This window comes from Chanodichthys erythropterus, chromosome 2, assembly GCF_024489055.1.
Source record: "Chanodichthys erythropterus isolate Z2021 chromosome 2, ASM2448905v1, whole genome shotgun sequence".
In the NCBI taxonomy this organism is placed as follows: domain Eukaryota; kingdom Metazoa; phylum Chordata; class Actinopteri; order Cypriniformes; family Xenocyprididae; genus Chanodichthys; species Chanodichthys erythropterus.
Window position 1 is genome coordinate 37,602,501 of NC_090222.1, and position 17,500 is coordinate 37,620,000.

The following is a 17,500-nucleotide window of genomic DNA, read 5'->3' on the forward strand; positions in this document are numbered from 1 at the left end:
ATATTCACACACATATACACACACAAACACAGACATATATATTTAGTATACTGTATATAAATATTATAATATACACACATACATATTTTTAAACAAACTGTTTTTAGATGCAATTAATTGCAATTTACAGCCCTAGTAATTATTTTTCACCCTAAAGATAGATAAATAGATGAATGAATTCACACAATATTCTGTCAAAATTTATCTATTTTCTGTCATTAAACTTTGAACTTACACTAGGAGGCGCTAACACTTGTACTTTGGTCAAGTGGGCACAGTTACAGCCCAGTGCCCATCATCTCAGATTTTCTACCTATTGCTCATCATCTCACATGTCGGACGATTGATTGGTCTTGCTGATATATTGGTCAATCTCTAAACTTTCGAGCTGTTGACTATAAGTCTTTTCCTCACTGATACAGAAACATCGGCTGCCATCTTCTGCTTAGATTAGAAAATCTCTTCCTCGTCATAGAGCAGGACGGTCACACGGTGAAGTGGTCTGCTCTCCATCAGTGAGCAAATTGTCAGCTAAAGAGCAAAGACTCGGCAGGAGATTGATTGAAAGCGTGCGGGGAGTGAGAGATGAAGCTGGCTTTCTCTATGACAAAGTGTGCAGAGTAAATCTAGACTGTGTGTCTTCATGACAAACATCGCCCTCCCTCACCACTAAACACCTCAGACACTTTCCTGCTACTTCACCAACACCACCGGACCCTGAGTTCATGAGCAAAAAGAGACATTATTGCCCATTGTAGGGTCTGCACAGTCTCAAGGATGAGCAGGTCCCACCATAAATTGTGTTTAAGCCTCAATTCACGGAACTTTGGTTTGTAAATCTTACATCGATTCCGGCCCGGCAGACACTAATGGACCACGAGACCTTCTTTTTATGACTATTTCGATAAGTCCCAAACCTCTCCTCTGTGACTTCAAAGGAGATGCGAACGCCACGGATCGGGTTTCGAAAGACAGGCCCGAATTCCAAACGGTCATAAAAAGAGAAAATACACGCACGCACCCACAGACACACACTCACATACAAAGACTGTATACACAAATATTATACCTGCAAATATGAATGTACCTGCCATTGTAGTGCTCGCTGCATGTATGTGTTACTAGTATAGAATCGTAGAATTGACTGTAGTAGGTTAGTTTTCATGTTAAACGATAGTAATAGAGTGTAAAGTGTATCTTCTTTATATGACGAGCGACACCTGTCGAGTTTGATCTCTCCGTAAAGCTGTGAATCCGAGCTATTCACTCATGTACGTTACATTTCTGCCAAATGCATCGTTCAATGTTTAATAATACTATGAAGGAAATGCACTGATTCAACATACCATAAATTTATTCGGGAGACAGGACAAAGGAATGTGGAAACCCGCCAAATTGCAACGCTATCATTGGAGGACGTTATCAGTAAGGCGTTCTGGTCTGTTGTCTTTAAAATACCACAACACGCGTCTTTTGGAGGCACAAGTTTTCTGCACGAGTTCCTGCCGTCAAGACGGACTCTCTTCTTTATTTTCCGGTCATATTACAACAGTTAAACCTTCGTTTGAAACTTCGCCGAAACAACCTCCGGAAGAAGAAGCAACTATCAAACCGAGCGCTCCAAAACTCCAAGCACCCTGACTAACCTATGCAAGTATAACGTTTTTACGATCTTAAATACTGAGGTTCCTTGCTGGCTCTTAAAGGTGAACTGTTGCAATTTGACCTGCTTTGATCATCTCTTTCGTTTCTGCCTTTCCCTCTACTTTGTATGTATTTGTATTTACTTGTGTCCATTTAGCCGTATAACCTGTGTATTACCCGTTTCGTATATTAAACTCATTTTATCCATGCTTTTTGTTCACTTGCTCATTTTAGAAACAACCGAGTCACTTTAACGTTCTGATTCTAATATCCTTGCTCTATATTTGAAGGCTATGATAGAAAGTTAGTCTCCCGGCCCGAGAATAACATTTCTGTCATGATAATCTGTGGATAATTGTCCGTTTCGGTGGACGAACTGATAGTTTTCCACATAATTATTCAACCAGAACTAATCATATATGTGATTGATTATAATTCGTTGTAGTTAATTCACCATATATGTTTAATTCCCCGTTGGGTCGATATATGAACGTCATAAAGCTTTCTGAATTATGATATTCATATTTCATCCATAAATTGATTAATAACTGTACATCGCTACATTTATTTGGTGGAGTATTCGCGAGCATCGTTTTAAACTTGGTTGTTGAAAAAAAAAGCAAGGTAGAATAATTGGTGTGTGATTTAATGTTCATGCGCGCTTTATTCAGTGAGAAGACGCACGAGTCCTCACACTACTCACCGTTAACAAGCTGCTTTTGTGTCTAAAAACACGGTAGTAAATTGTTGAACGTGAAATACACTGCAGTCCATTAATATGTCAAGCTCTTATCTGTGAAGGACGACAATCTTTGCAGTAAGTTACAGTTTTGAATATTAATTTCCGCTTGAATGAAACGAATTGATCGTCATTAAGCGTGTTCTGAAACGAGATTTTGTAGCGAGTTTCCTATTTAATCTCTGCAAAGGCCTTATCTGCCGCTATTTTAATTGAATTATTTGTGTCGTCCAATTATTCAAAAATAGCGTCTCGCTCCCTTGGTAACTAATTGGACTAGCTACCCAAAAGACGTTACCAAATACAAGTCTAATCGGAAAACAGTTCCTGCTTTATCCGATTTGACTTGTAAAGTTGGAGCCAGTCGAAAAAACGCCCTGATCCAGCGTGACTAATAACAGCAGTGAATTATCCTGCAGTTACATATTTGTGCACTAAAATTTGTGCAAAAACGGGGTCACTAAACCCCGAGGTTCCAAAGTTTTATACTTAGGATAAAAGGTTGCACCAGTCCAGTGAACTGGCACAGAAGAATCCGCCGAGATTCTAAAAAGAGTTTGTATGTGATATGTGCAGTTAGATCAGCTGAAACGCTAATTTAAAAATATCACAGAGGTGGATGCAGTAACGCTGACCAGACGCCAGAGGGCAGTCTGTCCAGGTGGGGCACCCCCTACTTCACTGTTGTGTGGACTCAGTAACGCCACCGTGTGGACGTTCTGAGTCAAAGCTGCTCTCCGTACTTTGAACTGAATTGTCTCCAAATTCGCCCGTGACTACTTCAACGTTGCTGTTATAACTGTTTGTTGATGGTTATGCTTTCCAATCGTTTTTGGAAGGTGGTTTACTTATTTAAATTTGGTTTAAACACGTTTTAAATTTTTAATTTAGTTTAAGTTGCCCTTCCAACCAGAGAATTCACTTCCTGGAAGTGCTCCCCCGTGTGGACGGATCCGGAAGTCAATTCCCTGCCATCTGTGTGTCCTTTCCTCTCCTTGGTTCCTTTGGTCACAGACTTATTCTATTCTATTCTATTCTATTTTTATTTTATGTTACTCCATTCTACTCCTTTGGTTTAACTCAGTTTTGTTGGTTCTTCTCCCTCTCTTTCTCTTGAGTTATTATTTTATTTTATTTTATTTTATTTTATGTTATTTTATTAGTAATTGTTTTTTTTGTTTGTTTGTTTATTTATTTTGCTTTATTTACTTCGGAAATTCTTTCCCTTGTATTACTTAATGCTGTATTCTATTCACTCTTAGTCCTGTGTCCTGTATGTTATTGGCTGGCAATAACATACACACACACACCCAAGCCTCCCTTATTTCATACACTTATTTTTAAATTTAATTGAACAACATTCAATTGTAATTTAAGATTAAGTAGTGTCAATCAGTTGGCATTCTGCTTACCAAGAAGCACTCCTCTTTAGGGAATTCACAAATAGGGAAGGCTTTCTCCTCTCTTTGCCCCACGCTGTTCTTCTGTGCATTTATTTCAATTTAATTGAGCAAGAGTTCAATTCAAGTTTGAATCAAGTGCCTCTGAATTGTGTTTTTCTTTTCTCTCTCCTTTCCCATTCTATTTCTATGCACTGGTTTAAATTTAATTGAACAGGCTTTAATTCAAATTTGAATCAAATGCATCTGAATTGTTTTGTTTTATTTTGCCTTTTGTCCGGCTTCCAGCTCAGTTAAGATCCCTATCCTGTCATCCTACACACTTGATTATTTAAATTTGGTTTAAACAAGATTTAAATTGAGATTTGAATGTACAATTAAGTTGTGTTTACTTGACTGTTTGTGTACTTGCAGACAAGGCCCTCTAGCACCCGGTGGTGAGTTGACGGTTGTTCCAGTGGGTTCCAGTGAAGTGGAGTTGCCTGGCCTGGCGAATCTGACACGTGCCTGTGTGTGAATCGCAGGACGTTTCTGGCCTCACACCACGGGCAGCACGCAGAGACATTAGCAGGTTGGGTGTGTCAGGTGCAGGGAGGCGACGAGTCCAGTTGGAACCCAAGGCAATTTTGTTTAATTTCCCTGTTTCTGCTCGACAGAACCGCCCTTTGAGTAACTGCCTGCGGGGTCAGACTCAGGGGTTGGGAAAAATTCAATTTTGACCTGCCAATCTGGCCGTCGGCGTTAATACCTCGCCTGAAAACGCAATTGTGCTGAAGGTCACTGTTTGAGAGGCTGCGTCGTGGTGCAAGGAGGACAGGACGTCCGCGGACACCGCAGTCGGGTGTGGGAACGTCTAGGAGAGGCTGCCCCGTCACTGAGTTCTCATCTGGGCACTCGCAATTCACCCCAGGCCTAGAGTAACAACGTACAGTCCCTTCCCTTAGTGAAAACTACAAGATATTACATATCTTTCATTCCTTTAGGTTCTGGCCAAAGCTGTTACTTTTAAGCCATACCCTCCCTCTCAGTTTTATGACTCAACGGCGCCCTCGCCTGGCCCCGTCATAATCCCAGAGGCGATAGGAAGTTTAAGCTCAATTTCTCCCCTTTAGCCCTTCACATTTTGTTTTATTGCTATTCTACGTCTATTCCTTTCTATTTTGTTTACTGCTCTATTTCTCATTTAATTGCATCCACTCTGTTCTGTTTTCTTTTCTGCTGTGTTTGTTTCTTTCAGTTCACGTAGAAGCAGAACCTGTGAGAGCCACCACGGAAAACTGAGTAATAGATAGACGACCGAGCAGCGAGAGTCACCAAAGGACTCTTAGAACTACCGCCTGTCAAAATCTATAGTTAAATCCGGCACTCACTCACACAAATTGACCTACGTGGTCCTTCTTGGTTTGACAATTAAGTGTCAAACCTACCTTCCACTAACTGTCTGCACCAGTTAATTGGAACCACACAAAAGAATTATCTAATTACGTATTACGTAACCGCTAATCCCTGCACAAGCTTGCATTGGTTCTTGTCTTTGTTGTGCTGTCTTTCTCTCGTCAACAGTAGAAGCCACTATGTCACGAGCATCCAGCCCTGACACCCACTGGGACCATCTCGAGACCTGGCTGGGCGTCATGACCAACCCGTTCCTGCCCAATGCCGCCGGCGACCTCCAGCATCTGAGCCGCGAGCAGCTGGACGGGGACTTGAATCGACTGATGGCCCACGATCCGATGCAGAGCTACAGTCACAAAGAATGGGCAAGACTCATCGGAGGCCTCGCCCACAACCTCATCGCCCAGGCAAGGCTCAATGAAAGGAGCAACGCACTTCTGGAGCAGGAAGTCGCGGCGCTCAAGCTCCAGGCTGAGGAAGCCCGGAGGAACCAGGCTCAGACCCAACATCGTCTTGATCAGCTACTCCTCGAAACCCCAGATCAGCGTAGGACAGCGGAGGAATCTGATCCTGAGCTACAGGAGGAAGTCGAGAGACTCCAAAAGGCCCTCGAAGAGCTCCACTTGGAGACGGGGCGCAGAGAGCAGATGGAAAAGCAATCCATAGAGGAACTAACTGGAAAACTCCAGCAAGGTGAAGCTCTCCTAGCAAGAGCAGAGATTGAACTGAAAGAAAGAGATGCTAAAGCCCGGGCCTGTGAAAATCACCTTAAACTGGCCCGAAGTGAGATCACTGCTCTGAAACAGCAAAGAGACTATCTTAGAGATGAATTGGACACTGTGCACCGAGAACTAAAGCATTCCTATAAACTGCAAAGCGAATTGGGAGGAGACTTGCATGCCATGCAGCTCCCTCTAGCCACTGGACCTAAGTGCCCCAGTCAAGAGTCCCTAGTTCGCGAGGGGGTGAAAGCCCACTGCCAAAAACATCCAGCCTCCAAGAACCATGGTCAGGAGCAAAGGGATGGGAGCCACCCCAGAAAAGCCGCGCTGCGAGCTATGGCGTGATTCCCAAAGAGCTGGACAAGCTAGCAAAGAATATCCCCACTTTCACTCCAAACCCAGCAGGGGGTGTCGACGTGCACGCGTATTTGCAAGACATTGACTTCCTGTTGCAAAATGTGGCCAACGTGAGTGCATGGGACAAGTTGTATCTACTCCGCATCACGTCCAGCCGTGACGTGCGCAGCTTCCTGGATCGGCAGCCAGAAGCTGTCAAAGCAGACTACCAGCTGCTGCGACAGGCTCTGATCAAAGAGTTTTCTGACCCTGAATCGGACCAAGGGCTCCTCGCGGCCATGGATCTTAAACAGGGCCGACTGGAAACTCCACAAGCATATTACAACCGTATACGAAAGGCCTACTTCGGAGCACGCAACGAACCAGGAATGGAGGAAGATTTTAACTTTAAGACTTTGTTTCTTAGAAACCTGCACACTGCAGTAAGTCATCATCTGGGAGTCCTGGCCTGCCCACGAAGTATGTCTATTCAACAGCTGCGAGATTTAGCCTACAAAGCTTATTCCAAGCAAAGGGCCATATCTGAAAAGACTGTTAAAAATCCAACCATCTACCCGGTCTCTGATCACTGCCCAGAACTGGCCCTAGAGGGCGCACACACACACCACAGTGACAGACCGTTCAACCGAGAGGCAAGACAGTTCCCAGCCAGCAGAGGGCAGCCTCACCACGAGGGCGCCCGTCCCAAGCACCAGAGCGGACACTCTGAAAGATTCTGGGACAGGCCACATCCAGCCAGCAACCAAAGGGGCGGGGCCGCATGGGAGACCAGCCGGCGACCCAGAAATGGCAGGCTTTCATCGGATAGAGCCTCAAGCCCCAATCGCCAAAGACAGAAGGCCTCTCGACGTGCATCAAACAAGTCCAAGTCCGAGCCCTCACAGGAGTCGAGCAACGCAGTTATGTCTGAGTCTGCGGAGATTCTGAAAGTCCTGAAAGAGCTGATCCAGGAAAAGCCCAAAAAGGAGGACAAGAAGGACAAGTCAGACTCCTTATGACTAGAAGCAAGGTCTGCCCCTAACGTCTGCCCTGACAGCCCTTTAACACAACCTCACACCCAACTCACAGTTGACCAGAGACTTACCACACAGTCAGTTAGTACATCACAGAGTGACCTCATCACACAGTCACCTCAGCCAACAACCGCACACTCCGAGCAAACCAGCTCACATCAACCCACCGACGACCAGGACGCCACGGTACCAGAAAGTGCCGTTTTGGTTGTCTGCCTCCCAAACGAATCACATAACACCAGCCCCACTTGCTTATCGGTCAGCACCCAAGCCCCGGTACCAAGACTCCTGGGAAACCTTATCGAAAAGGGGTGGCCCGAAAGCTGTACATAGCCATCACTGTGGAAAATGATGTGAGGATTGAGGCCCTTGTAGACACGGGAGCAGACCTAACTTTGATGTCAACTAACCTTTTTGAAAGACTCAGACATGAAGCAAAGAAACAAAATCGAACTCTTAAATCACAAAAATGTGAGCTAAATGTGCAGTCATACAGCCAAACTGAGATCCAACTTGAACAAATAGCTCCCATTCATCTAACCATCGGTCCAATGAGTTTGGTACACCCCGTATACATCTCACCGATGGACACGTTTCCCCTGCTCATTGGCAAAGATTTGCTAGATCGCTTTGAGCCCCTATTGGACTTCAGACAGCTGAAAATTTGGGCTCAAGTACGAGAACCGCGGCCTTTCCAGTCACCCAGGTCATCTGAGCCAGACTGTCAGGTCACAGAGGTCACGGGAAACCCCACAGCTAGCTGCGGGAACCCCGTCTCAGCACCAGGGCAAAGTTCAAGTTCGCTCCTCTGCACCTTTCAGCTCACCACAGACTCTGACTCCTTCTGCCCCAAGGTCACACCAGACCTGCAGCTGAATGGCTTAACAACCACAGACATTATTCCCACACTGTGGGCAGACAACTCAGCCTTCAGCCACACGCTGTTAAGTGCTCTCAGTGAAGGAACACCGGACCTCCCATTTGTCAACAAGCAAACACACTTTCCACTAGACTTTCGTCTGCCAACCATGATGACTGTCAAGGACATCTGCGTTTTGAACTGCAAATGGAACAACCGGCATTTAACCCATCCCTTCCTGGTCCTTCCAGACCTCCTGATGCACTCTAATGCTCACACGGACAGTGCAAATGAGTTGTCGTGGGCCCCAATGACTGTACAGCTTCCTGTTGTCCCTGTCAACACTGCCAACTTCCTGTCAGGCCAGACCACCCAAGAGGTCTGCATCCTGATCCACATACAGGAAACTGTAGTACCACCTTACACCAAAGGGGGTGCTGTTTGGCTCCACACACAGGAAACTGTAGTACCACCTTACACCAAAGGGGGTGCTGTTTGGCTCCACACACAGGAAACGGTAGTACCACCTTACACCAAAGGGGGTGCTGTTTGGCTCCACACACAGGAAACTGTAGTACCACCTTACACCAAAGGGGGTGCTGTTTGGCTCAACAGGCAATGTGGTCAAACCTTAAGCCACATGCTGGGCTCCTTCACACTTTCACCTGAAGGCGTGGAACTTAGACTCACTCTAAAAGCCACACCCTTAACTGAAGTGTCATCTTATGTAGTCCACAGTTGGCTCAACGAATGCATGGTCACAGACATCAGCATTCCCAAAGCCTATCATCTAGAATGGATAATGGACCACAGCCCCTATGACTTTGAACTCAGGTTAACAGTCATTAACTTAATACCAGCTGCCATGGCCCCAGAAGGAAGCTTAAGCAACACAAGTTTCACAGCATCCTTCAAGAGCATCTCCATCACCCCCATCAAACTGGTACCCACAGAACAGGTGCACAGAACGGAGCTGATGGAGGACAAACACCTTGCAGTACCCACAGTCTCTGACCAGCCTGCCTGCGAAACTCAAAAAGGCGCTGCACCACTGACAGCCAACCTGACAACTAACCCCACAACAGAGGAGCCATTCCCAAGGTTTGAGCCTAAAGGCCAACAGATCCAGAAAAATGCAAATGTCCCAAAGAATGATGCAGACTGTCAAAAACTTCAACAGTTCCTGAACAAATCCAGAGTGTCATTTGCCAAAGACTCTTTAGACTGTGGCCTCACTAACTTTCATACAATGGGTGTTTCCACACACCCAAACACTCCTCCCACCTGCATCAAACAGTACAATGGTCCTATTGCCTCACATGAACCAGTGCAGGAAACTAGTCGTTTCATGGAAGAAAAAGGTGTCACCTGCCCATGCAACAGCACCTATTCAGTCCCTACCTGGTCCATTGTCAAACCAGACAGCAAGTGGCGACCCACCAGCGACTTCAGGAAGCTGAACCAGCAAGTGCCACTGCCACGACGTGCCAGAAAGCACAAGTCTGCACGGAGCGGAGATTCAGCTGCCTGCCAAAACGGCTATAACAGCACACCAGCATTGACACTTGAGATAATGGTACCCCAACAACAGCAACCAACCTGTCACAGGTACCTCAAAGAGAATGCGTGCCAAGGAATGCCCACGGCCTACGTCGATGGACGTTCCTACAGCCATGAGGGCATCCTACAGGCAAGTGCAGGGGTACGATGGTTAAACAACCAACCCTGCCAACCACAGAACGGCAGGTGGGGTCCCCAGTCACGTCAGTATGGTGAAGCAGCAGCTACCCTCATAACCCTTCAAGTCTCCTCTGTCCATAACATCAGAGGACTCATGTGCACAGACGCACACTATGCTAGATCTTGTTTCACATACCATCTTCTGGGCTGGAAACAAACTGGTTTCAAGACTAAATGCAACAAGCAGGTGAAACGTCAACACATGTTCCAAACACGTGATGACATCACCCAAACACACGACACGATCACTTACGGGGAAAAGGTGAAAAGATGCTTAAAGCAACCAGGGCGTGACAAAGGCCAAACTAATGCCCTTGCCAAGGCTGGCACACTGCATAACAAGCTATGGTCACACCCACCCCATTCACCCACCCTCAGTGTGGCAACAACAACCCGCAGCCAGCGGACTGTTCCTGCAACATTTCCCGCCTTACTGCCACTGCCACTGACAACCAAACTTGCCAACACTTCCATGCGAAATGTTTTGCGCCACCACTCAGACCCCTCCAACCTCCCGTTCACGGCATATGGTCCCACGACGGCCCCTGGCCACAAACGACTACATGAGTCCAACCACATGCTGCGTGTGGGAGTGAACTTTCTAAAATATGTCCCTGATGTCCTCACTGCGCCAAAGCTTGTACTGCCACAGGGCCAAAAGGGGGGTGAACTGATGTACGCCCACAACACACCATGTGCCAAACACCATGGCACCAGAATCACTCATGAGACATTAAAACAAGTGGCGTACTGGCCCAGCATGCAGCAAGATGTGGCAGAGCACGCCAGAGGATGTCAAGTTTGCCGTCACGTCCAGACTGCAAACGCAAAGCACCGAGCTCCACTGCAAAACCGAGGAGTCACGTTTCCACGGTCAGTCGACCAGAAAGACTGGACTGTAAAACCTCCTCTGATGCTCATGGCCATCACAGACACCATACAGGAGTCAACTCAGGTGTTCCCCACGGAACTACTGATGGCACGGCAGGTGCCACTGCCGTTGCACCTGTACCAACCGGGAGACTTGAGTCTCATCACAGCCTGCTCCCCTCATCAGCATCGCAACAAGCTCCGCCTACCACTGAGAAAACAACTCGCAACACAGAGCCAAACACTACGAACCACCTGCAAATCCCGGAAAGGTATTGTGGTGGTTCTCTATACTCACAGTTTCCTGCTGATCCAAACGGTGAACTCAAGGAAGCAACTGTTTACTGTCTTCCAAAATGACTTCGCCCAAACTCAGCTCGTCACTGCTCTAATGACGGACATGCTGCGGGAAGTGAGCTCCTCCATGGACAACCTGGCCATGGGAAGGATTCCCCCATACCTCGTACCCCTGAGCCTCGTACAAACTGTGCTGGCCTCTGCTGCCGTCAGACCCACGGACCCTATCCAAACCCACCTTGCCTACTCCCTGGGTAGTGCCATCCTACTGCATGTCGACCCCGAACAAAGGGAGTTGGCCTTCCTCCTAAACCTACCTATCATCGAACCAGATAACATCTACCGACTCAAAGACATTGTCAATGTCGGGTTTTGGAAGGGTAACACCCACATCAAGATACACACTCCAGCTGTGGTAGCATACCACGACAGCAACCCCCAACTGTACCTGGCTCCCAATTTACGCATGTGTGTTTTGACCAAAGACATTCATTACCTCTGCCCTAGCAAACCTTTCCTCAGAGACAATACTGAAGGAATCTGCGGGTTACAGCCCATGATCAGCGACACACGCTGCCCTGCCGAGGCCAAGCCTCGCACCCAAATCGTCGGAACACAAGCTGAGATTGTGGGCAATCGATGGCTTGTTAACACTCCCACTCGCACCGCCACCCTGACTTACGATCAGCACGACACTGCCACTCGGGTCAGCCTGCCCAGTCAAAGCATGTGGATCCAGGTACCCCTGGGTGCCATCCTCCACCTCGATGACCTGGCCTTGTACCACATCTCAAGTGAGGAGTACCAGTCAGAACTGGAGATCCCACCCTTTTTCATGAACCACAACCTCACTTTGGCCCCCGAGCTGGAACTGAGGATTGAGAAAGGGGGGTCCCAGTTAATTGACATTGCTCCTGTCGACGCCGCCCTCCAAGCACTCTCCCGACTGCCCATTCTGACCAGCTCACCTATAGCCCAAGCTTGGACTGCCGCCGACACAGCCCTTTGCCTCTCCATGGCAATCGGATACATACTGACCCTAGGCCTAGCCTTCATCCTTTTCAAGAGGATGAAGGGGATGCAAGCGTCCATGGACAAGTGCCTGCCTGCCCTTCCCCGGGGTTTCAAGAGGAAACCAAGGAGAGGAGGCACCAACATGGAGAACGTACCAAATCTCATCGAAATGGACTCTCCCTTCGACGACCCAAAGACCGAGGACCAGTAGGGACCACCTGCTGTCCGACATCTGTGCCATCCGACCTCGCTACCGTCCAGTGAGATCCGCACGGGGATCTCACTGGCCGAAAGGGGGAAACTGTAGGGTCTGCACAGTCTCAAGGATGAGCAGGTCCCACCATAAATTGTGTTTAAGCCTCAATTCACGGAACTTTGGTTTGTAAATCTTACATCGATTCCGGCCCGGCAGACACTAATGGACCACGAGACCTTCTTTTTATGACTATTTCGATAAGTCCCAAACCTCTCCTCTGTGACTTCAAAGGAGATGCGAACGCCACGGATCGGGTTTCGAAAGACAGGCCCGAATTCCAAACGGTCATAAAAAGAGAAAATACACGCACGCACCCACAGACACACACTCACATACAAAGACTGTATACACAAATATTATACCTGCAAATATGAATGTACCTGCCATTGTAGTGCTCGCTGCATGTATGTGTTACTAGTATAGAATCGTAGAATTGACTGTAGTAGGTTAGTTTTCATGTTAAACGATAGTAATAGAGTGTAAAGTGTATCTTCTTTATATGACGAGCGACACCTGTCGAGTTTGATCTCTCCGTAAAGCTGTGAATCCGAGCTATTCACTCATGTACGTTACATTTCTGCCAAATGCATCGTTCAATGTTTAATAATACTATGAAGGAAATGCACTGATTCAACATACCATAAATTTATTCGGGAGACAGGACAAAGGAATGTGGAAACCCGCCAAATTGCAACGCTATCATTGGAGGACGTTATCAGTAAGGCGTTCTGGTCTGTTGTCTTTAAAATACCACAACACGCGTCTTTTGGAGGCACAAGTTTTCTGCACGAGTTCCTGCCGTCAAGACGGACTCTCTTCTTTATTTTCCGGTCATATTACAACAGTTAAACCTTCGTTTGAAACTTCGCCGAAACAACCTCCGGAAGAAGAAGCAACTATCAAACCGAGCGCTCCAAAACTCCAAGCACCCTGACTAACCTATGCAAGTATAACGTTTTTACGATCTTAAATACTGAGGTTCCTTGCTGGCTCTTAAAGGTGAACTGTTGCAATTTGACCTGCTTTGATCATCTCTTTCGTTTCTGCCTTTCCCTCTACTTTGTATGTATTTGTATTTACTTGTGTCCATTTAGCCGTATAACCTGTGTATTACCCGTTTCGTATATTAAACTCATTTTATCCATGCTTTTTGTTCACTTGCTCATTTTAGAAACAACCGAGTCACTTTAACGTTCTGATTCTAATATCCTTGCTCTATATTTGAAGGCTATGATAGAAAGTTAGTCTCCCGGCCCGAGAATAACATTTCTGTCATGATAATCTGTGGATAATTGTCCGTTTCGGTGGACGAACTGATAGTTTTCCACATAATTATTCAACCAGAACTAATCATATATGTGATTGATTATAATTCGTTGTAGTTAATTCACCATATATGTTTAATTCCCCGTTGGGTCGATATATGAACGTCATAAAGCTTTCTGAATTATGATATTCATATTTCATCCATAAATTGATTAATAACTGTACATCGCTACACCCATCCTGCAGGACCTTCATCACAGTATAATTATTAATATCATGCACTGTTTCTGGAAATACTCTACAGTATGTGTTGTGTGTTTGAACATGTTTATGCATAATTCATATACACTTGGAAAGACCAATCAGACAGTATCATTCATATGCACCACTGGGCTTCTCACCAGCACGACATTCAAAATACCATTGGTGCCTTTAATGAACTGCCAAAAAACCTTCAGGAAAAATCAGAGCAGTTTGCTGCCGTGCATCAGAATGCAATAAAACCGTTCTGCTTGAGCAAAGACAGCAGCTTAAATGATGTGAAAACAGACAAATTACAGATTTTAACAAGCCATTTTTACACGGTCAAAATCTCAGTATCAAGAGTAATTCAAACTTCTAGATGTCAAAGTAGAAAAGTGTAAGTGCTCAGACCCAACTAAACTGGATTACCCCCTTTTCTACACAGCAAGCACCCAATGCCCCATTTCTATTTTTGACACACAGCTACATAAGCTTTATTTAAACCACCCATCTGGAACAAAGTCATTTCATTATTGAATTGATTTCAATGAATTTCAGGGTGGGTTATTTTCACATTTGCAAGTAAGCACCATTTAGCAACCATCCAGAACACTCAACCACATAGCAATGCACAGGCAATACTCTAGCAACCATTTAGAACACCTAAGTAACCACTTAGCAACAGCTTAGCAACTACCCACCACATCATAATATCCTAGCAACACCCTAGAATGTACAGTAGCAACCACCCAGAACGTCAAAGCAACAGCACAGCAACTACCCACAATATCCTCATATTCTAGCAACACTCTAGCAACAATTCAGAACACCTAAGCAAATAATTAACAACAGCCTAGCAACTATCCACCATATCCTAGTATCATAGCAACACCCTAACAACCATTCAGAACAAAGTGACAGAATAGCAACTACCCACAATATGCTCATATCTTAACAATGCCCTGGCAACCATTCAGAACACCTAAGCAAACAATTAACAACAGCCTAACAACTATCCACCATGTCCTTGTATCCTAGCAACACCCTAAAAACCGTTCAGAACATCAAAGCAACAGCATACCCACAACATCCTTTTAGCAACACCCTAGCAACAATGCAGAACACTTAAGCAAACAATTGGCAACAGCCTAGCAACTATCCACCACATCCTAATATCATTGGAACACCCTAGCAACCATTCAGAACATAACAACAAAAAGATAAAGCAACAGCATAGCAACTACCCACAATATCCTCATATCTTAACAACACCCTAGCAACCATTCAGAACACCTAAGCAAATAATTAACAACAGCCTAGCAACTATCCACCATGTCCTTGTATCCTAGGAACACCCTAACAACCATTCAGAACATCAAAGCAACAGCATAGCAACTACTCACAATATCCTCATATTCTAGCAACACCCTAGCAACCATTCAGAACATCAAAACAACAAAAAGATAAAGCATCAGCATAGCAACTACCCACACTATCCTCATTTCTTAACAACACCCTAGCAACTATTCAGAACACCTAAGCAAATAATTAACAACAGCCTAGCAACTATCCACCAAGTCCTTGTATCCTAGCAACACCCTAACAACCATTCAGAACATCAAAGCAAGAGCATAGCAACTACCTACAATATCTTCATATCTTTACAACGCCCTAGCAACCATTCAGAACACAAATCAACCACTTTGCAACAGCCTAGCAACTACCTACCACATCCTAGTATCAAAGGAACACCATAGCAACCATTCAGATCATCAAAACAGTATAGCAACTACTCACAATATCCTCATATCTTAACAGCACCCTAGCAACCATTCAGAACACCTAAGCAACCAGATAGCAACAGCCTAGCAACTACCCACCACATCCTAGTATCCTAGGAACACCCTAGCAACCATTCAGAACATCAACACATCAAAAATAAAACAAAGCAACACCCTTTAGAACACCAAAGCATAGGCATAGCAGCAACTAACCACAACAACCTTGTATCCTATCAACGCCCTAGCAACCAATAGGTTTTTTTTTTTTCTTTCAATCCTCGGCACATGGAGAGGACTGAGCACACTAGTCCAGTCAACACGAAATCAAAACAGAGGCCTTTCATCCACTCAAGAATGTTTGATTTGGGCAAAAAGTGTCTCAATTCCCTGAACTAGACTTTGGTTAAAAGAAACAATTGATTCCAGCGCAGCTCTGAATCAATAGATGGCTTTTACACAAGTGCTTTAGATTTAGCTGCTAACCCACAGAGGAATGTCAGTGATTCCAACCCAACATTGTTTGCTCACCGAGTTCAGGTCCAGGTTGTTTTGGACCCATTCCTTTGCTTCTTCATACTCCTCCATCAGACCCATGATGTACAGCGTGTCCAGAGAATCCACGATAGAAGCCCCTCTAAGACCACCTGCAACACAACATACACACAATACATGAAATTATTGAGGTGGCTCTGTCTTTTAAGCATGAAATATACAGCAGTTATCAATTGGTTTTGTTTCAGGTTGTATCCGCACTGACACAATGCTCAAATTGTTTATCTAGTGAACAAATCATCCGTAAAATTATACACTCTTTTAAAAACAAACTGAAACCGAATGTATTATTTAATGAAAATTCTGACCTTGGTTGTTCGTCTTCTGTGCACAACACGTGTTCTTGAGACTCAATCATATTTCAGGGCAGGCTTTGCATACAGACTTTTACGATATGGACTCGACAGTAATGCAACAACATGTCAGTAACTGTGTTCATTCTAATGCCTGATCTGATATTAATGATTCATGTACAGTCAGATGATCTTTGTCTGTGTGTCAGTAAATCAAACCAGCGACTAAACGCTCAACTTCACCTTGTTTCTCTTAGTAGGATGAAAATAATCTGCTATTTAAATGGTGATATATATAGAAAGCGATCAAAGAACGCTCCCTTTACAATCGCTGGAGCTGTCAATCAAACAGCGCGAGTTTATCAGTGACTCAGTTCTGAAGCCGTTTTATTCAACAAATCTTTTCATTACATCGCATTTGCAATGATGAAAGCATTTGTTAGTGTGCAGAAAGTTTTAATGACAAGATCACTGCTTTCATGATCTCAACAACATGTCTGTGATCGACTACAATCTTCATCACTGCAACCTTTCATGCCACGATCTAAATATAATGCCATAGGGCTAAATGAAATGCTATAATCAACACTTTTCATGAATAGTTAACCTTGAGATCTGTAATAATAAAAACGTGCAACAAGTTTTCGAGAGAGTAATACTGAGCTATTTCATATGCAAAAATGTTAGCCAATCACAGCAGTGGGCGTTTACACTCACAGCAGACACGCCCATTAAAACAGAGCGTTCAAATCAGAGGACTACAATCAGGCTAGGAAAAAATGCCTTTTATTTCTAAATTATGACAATATTTTATGTAAAAATCATACTATCATTATAAGTGCACCCCAGGAAACATAAAACAATAAAAACAACGCAGTTCATGACCCTTTAAAACAGCTCAAATCAAATAGAACTAACTATAACTGCCAATATATTGTGCATCCCTGAAGTGAATGTATGTGAATCTCCAGCTGCAAAACTTCACGTCCCTTATTCCCTCCTCTCACACAGAGATCCCCACAACACCAGAGCTTTAGCTGCATTTAATTTGAAGTTATT

At 44.9% G+C, this 17,500-nt stretch overlaps 1 protein-coding gene across 6 annotated transcripts in view; it reads right to left on the bottom strand.

Moving 5' to 3' along the window:
- The window catches only part of LOC137037550 (mannosyl-oligosaccharide 1,2-alpha-mannosidase IA), a 266,100-nt gene that overhangs the window by 108,587 nt on the left and 140,013 nt on the right, over nt 1–17,500 (bottom strand). For all 6 annotated transcript variants that reach the window (XM_067411643.1, XM_067411651.1, XM_067411608.1 and 3 more), the window contains exon 3: nt 16,125–16,240. In XM_067411643.1, coding sequence (XP_067267744.1) covers nt 16,125–16,240 — 116 coding nt within the window. The remainder of the gene's footprint in view (nt 1–16,124; nt 16,241–17,500) is intronic.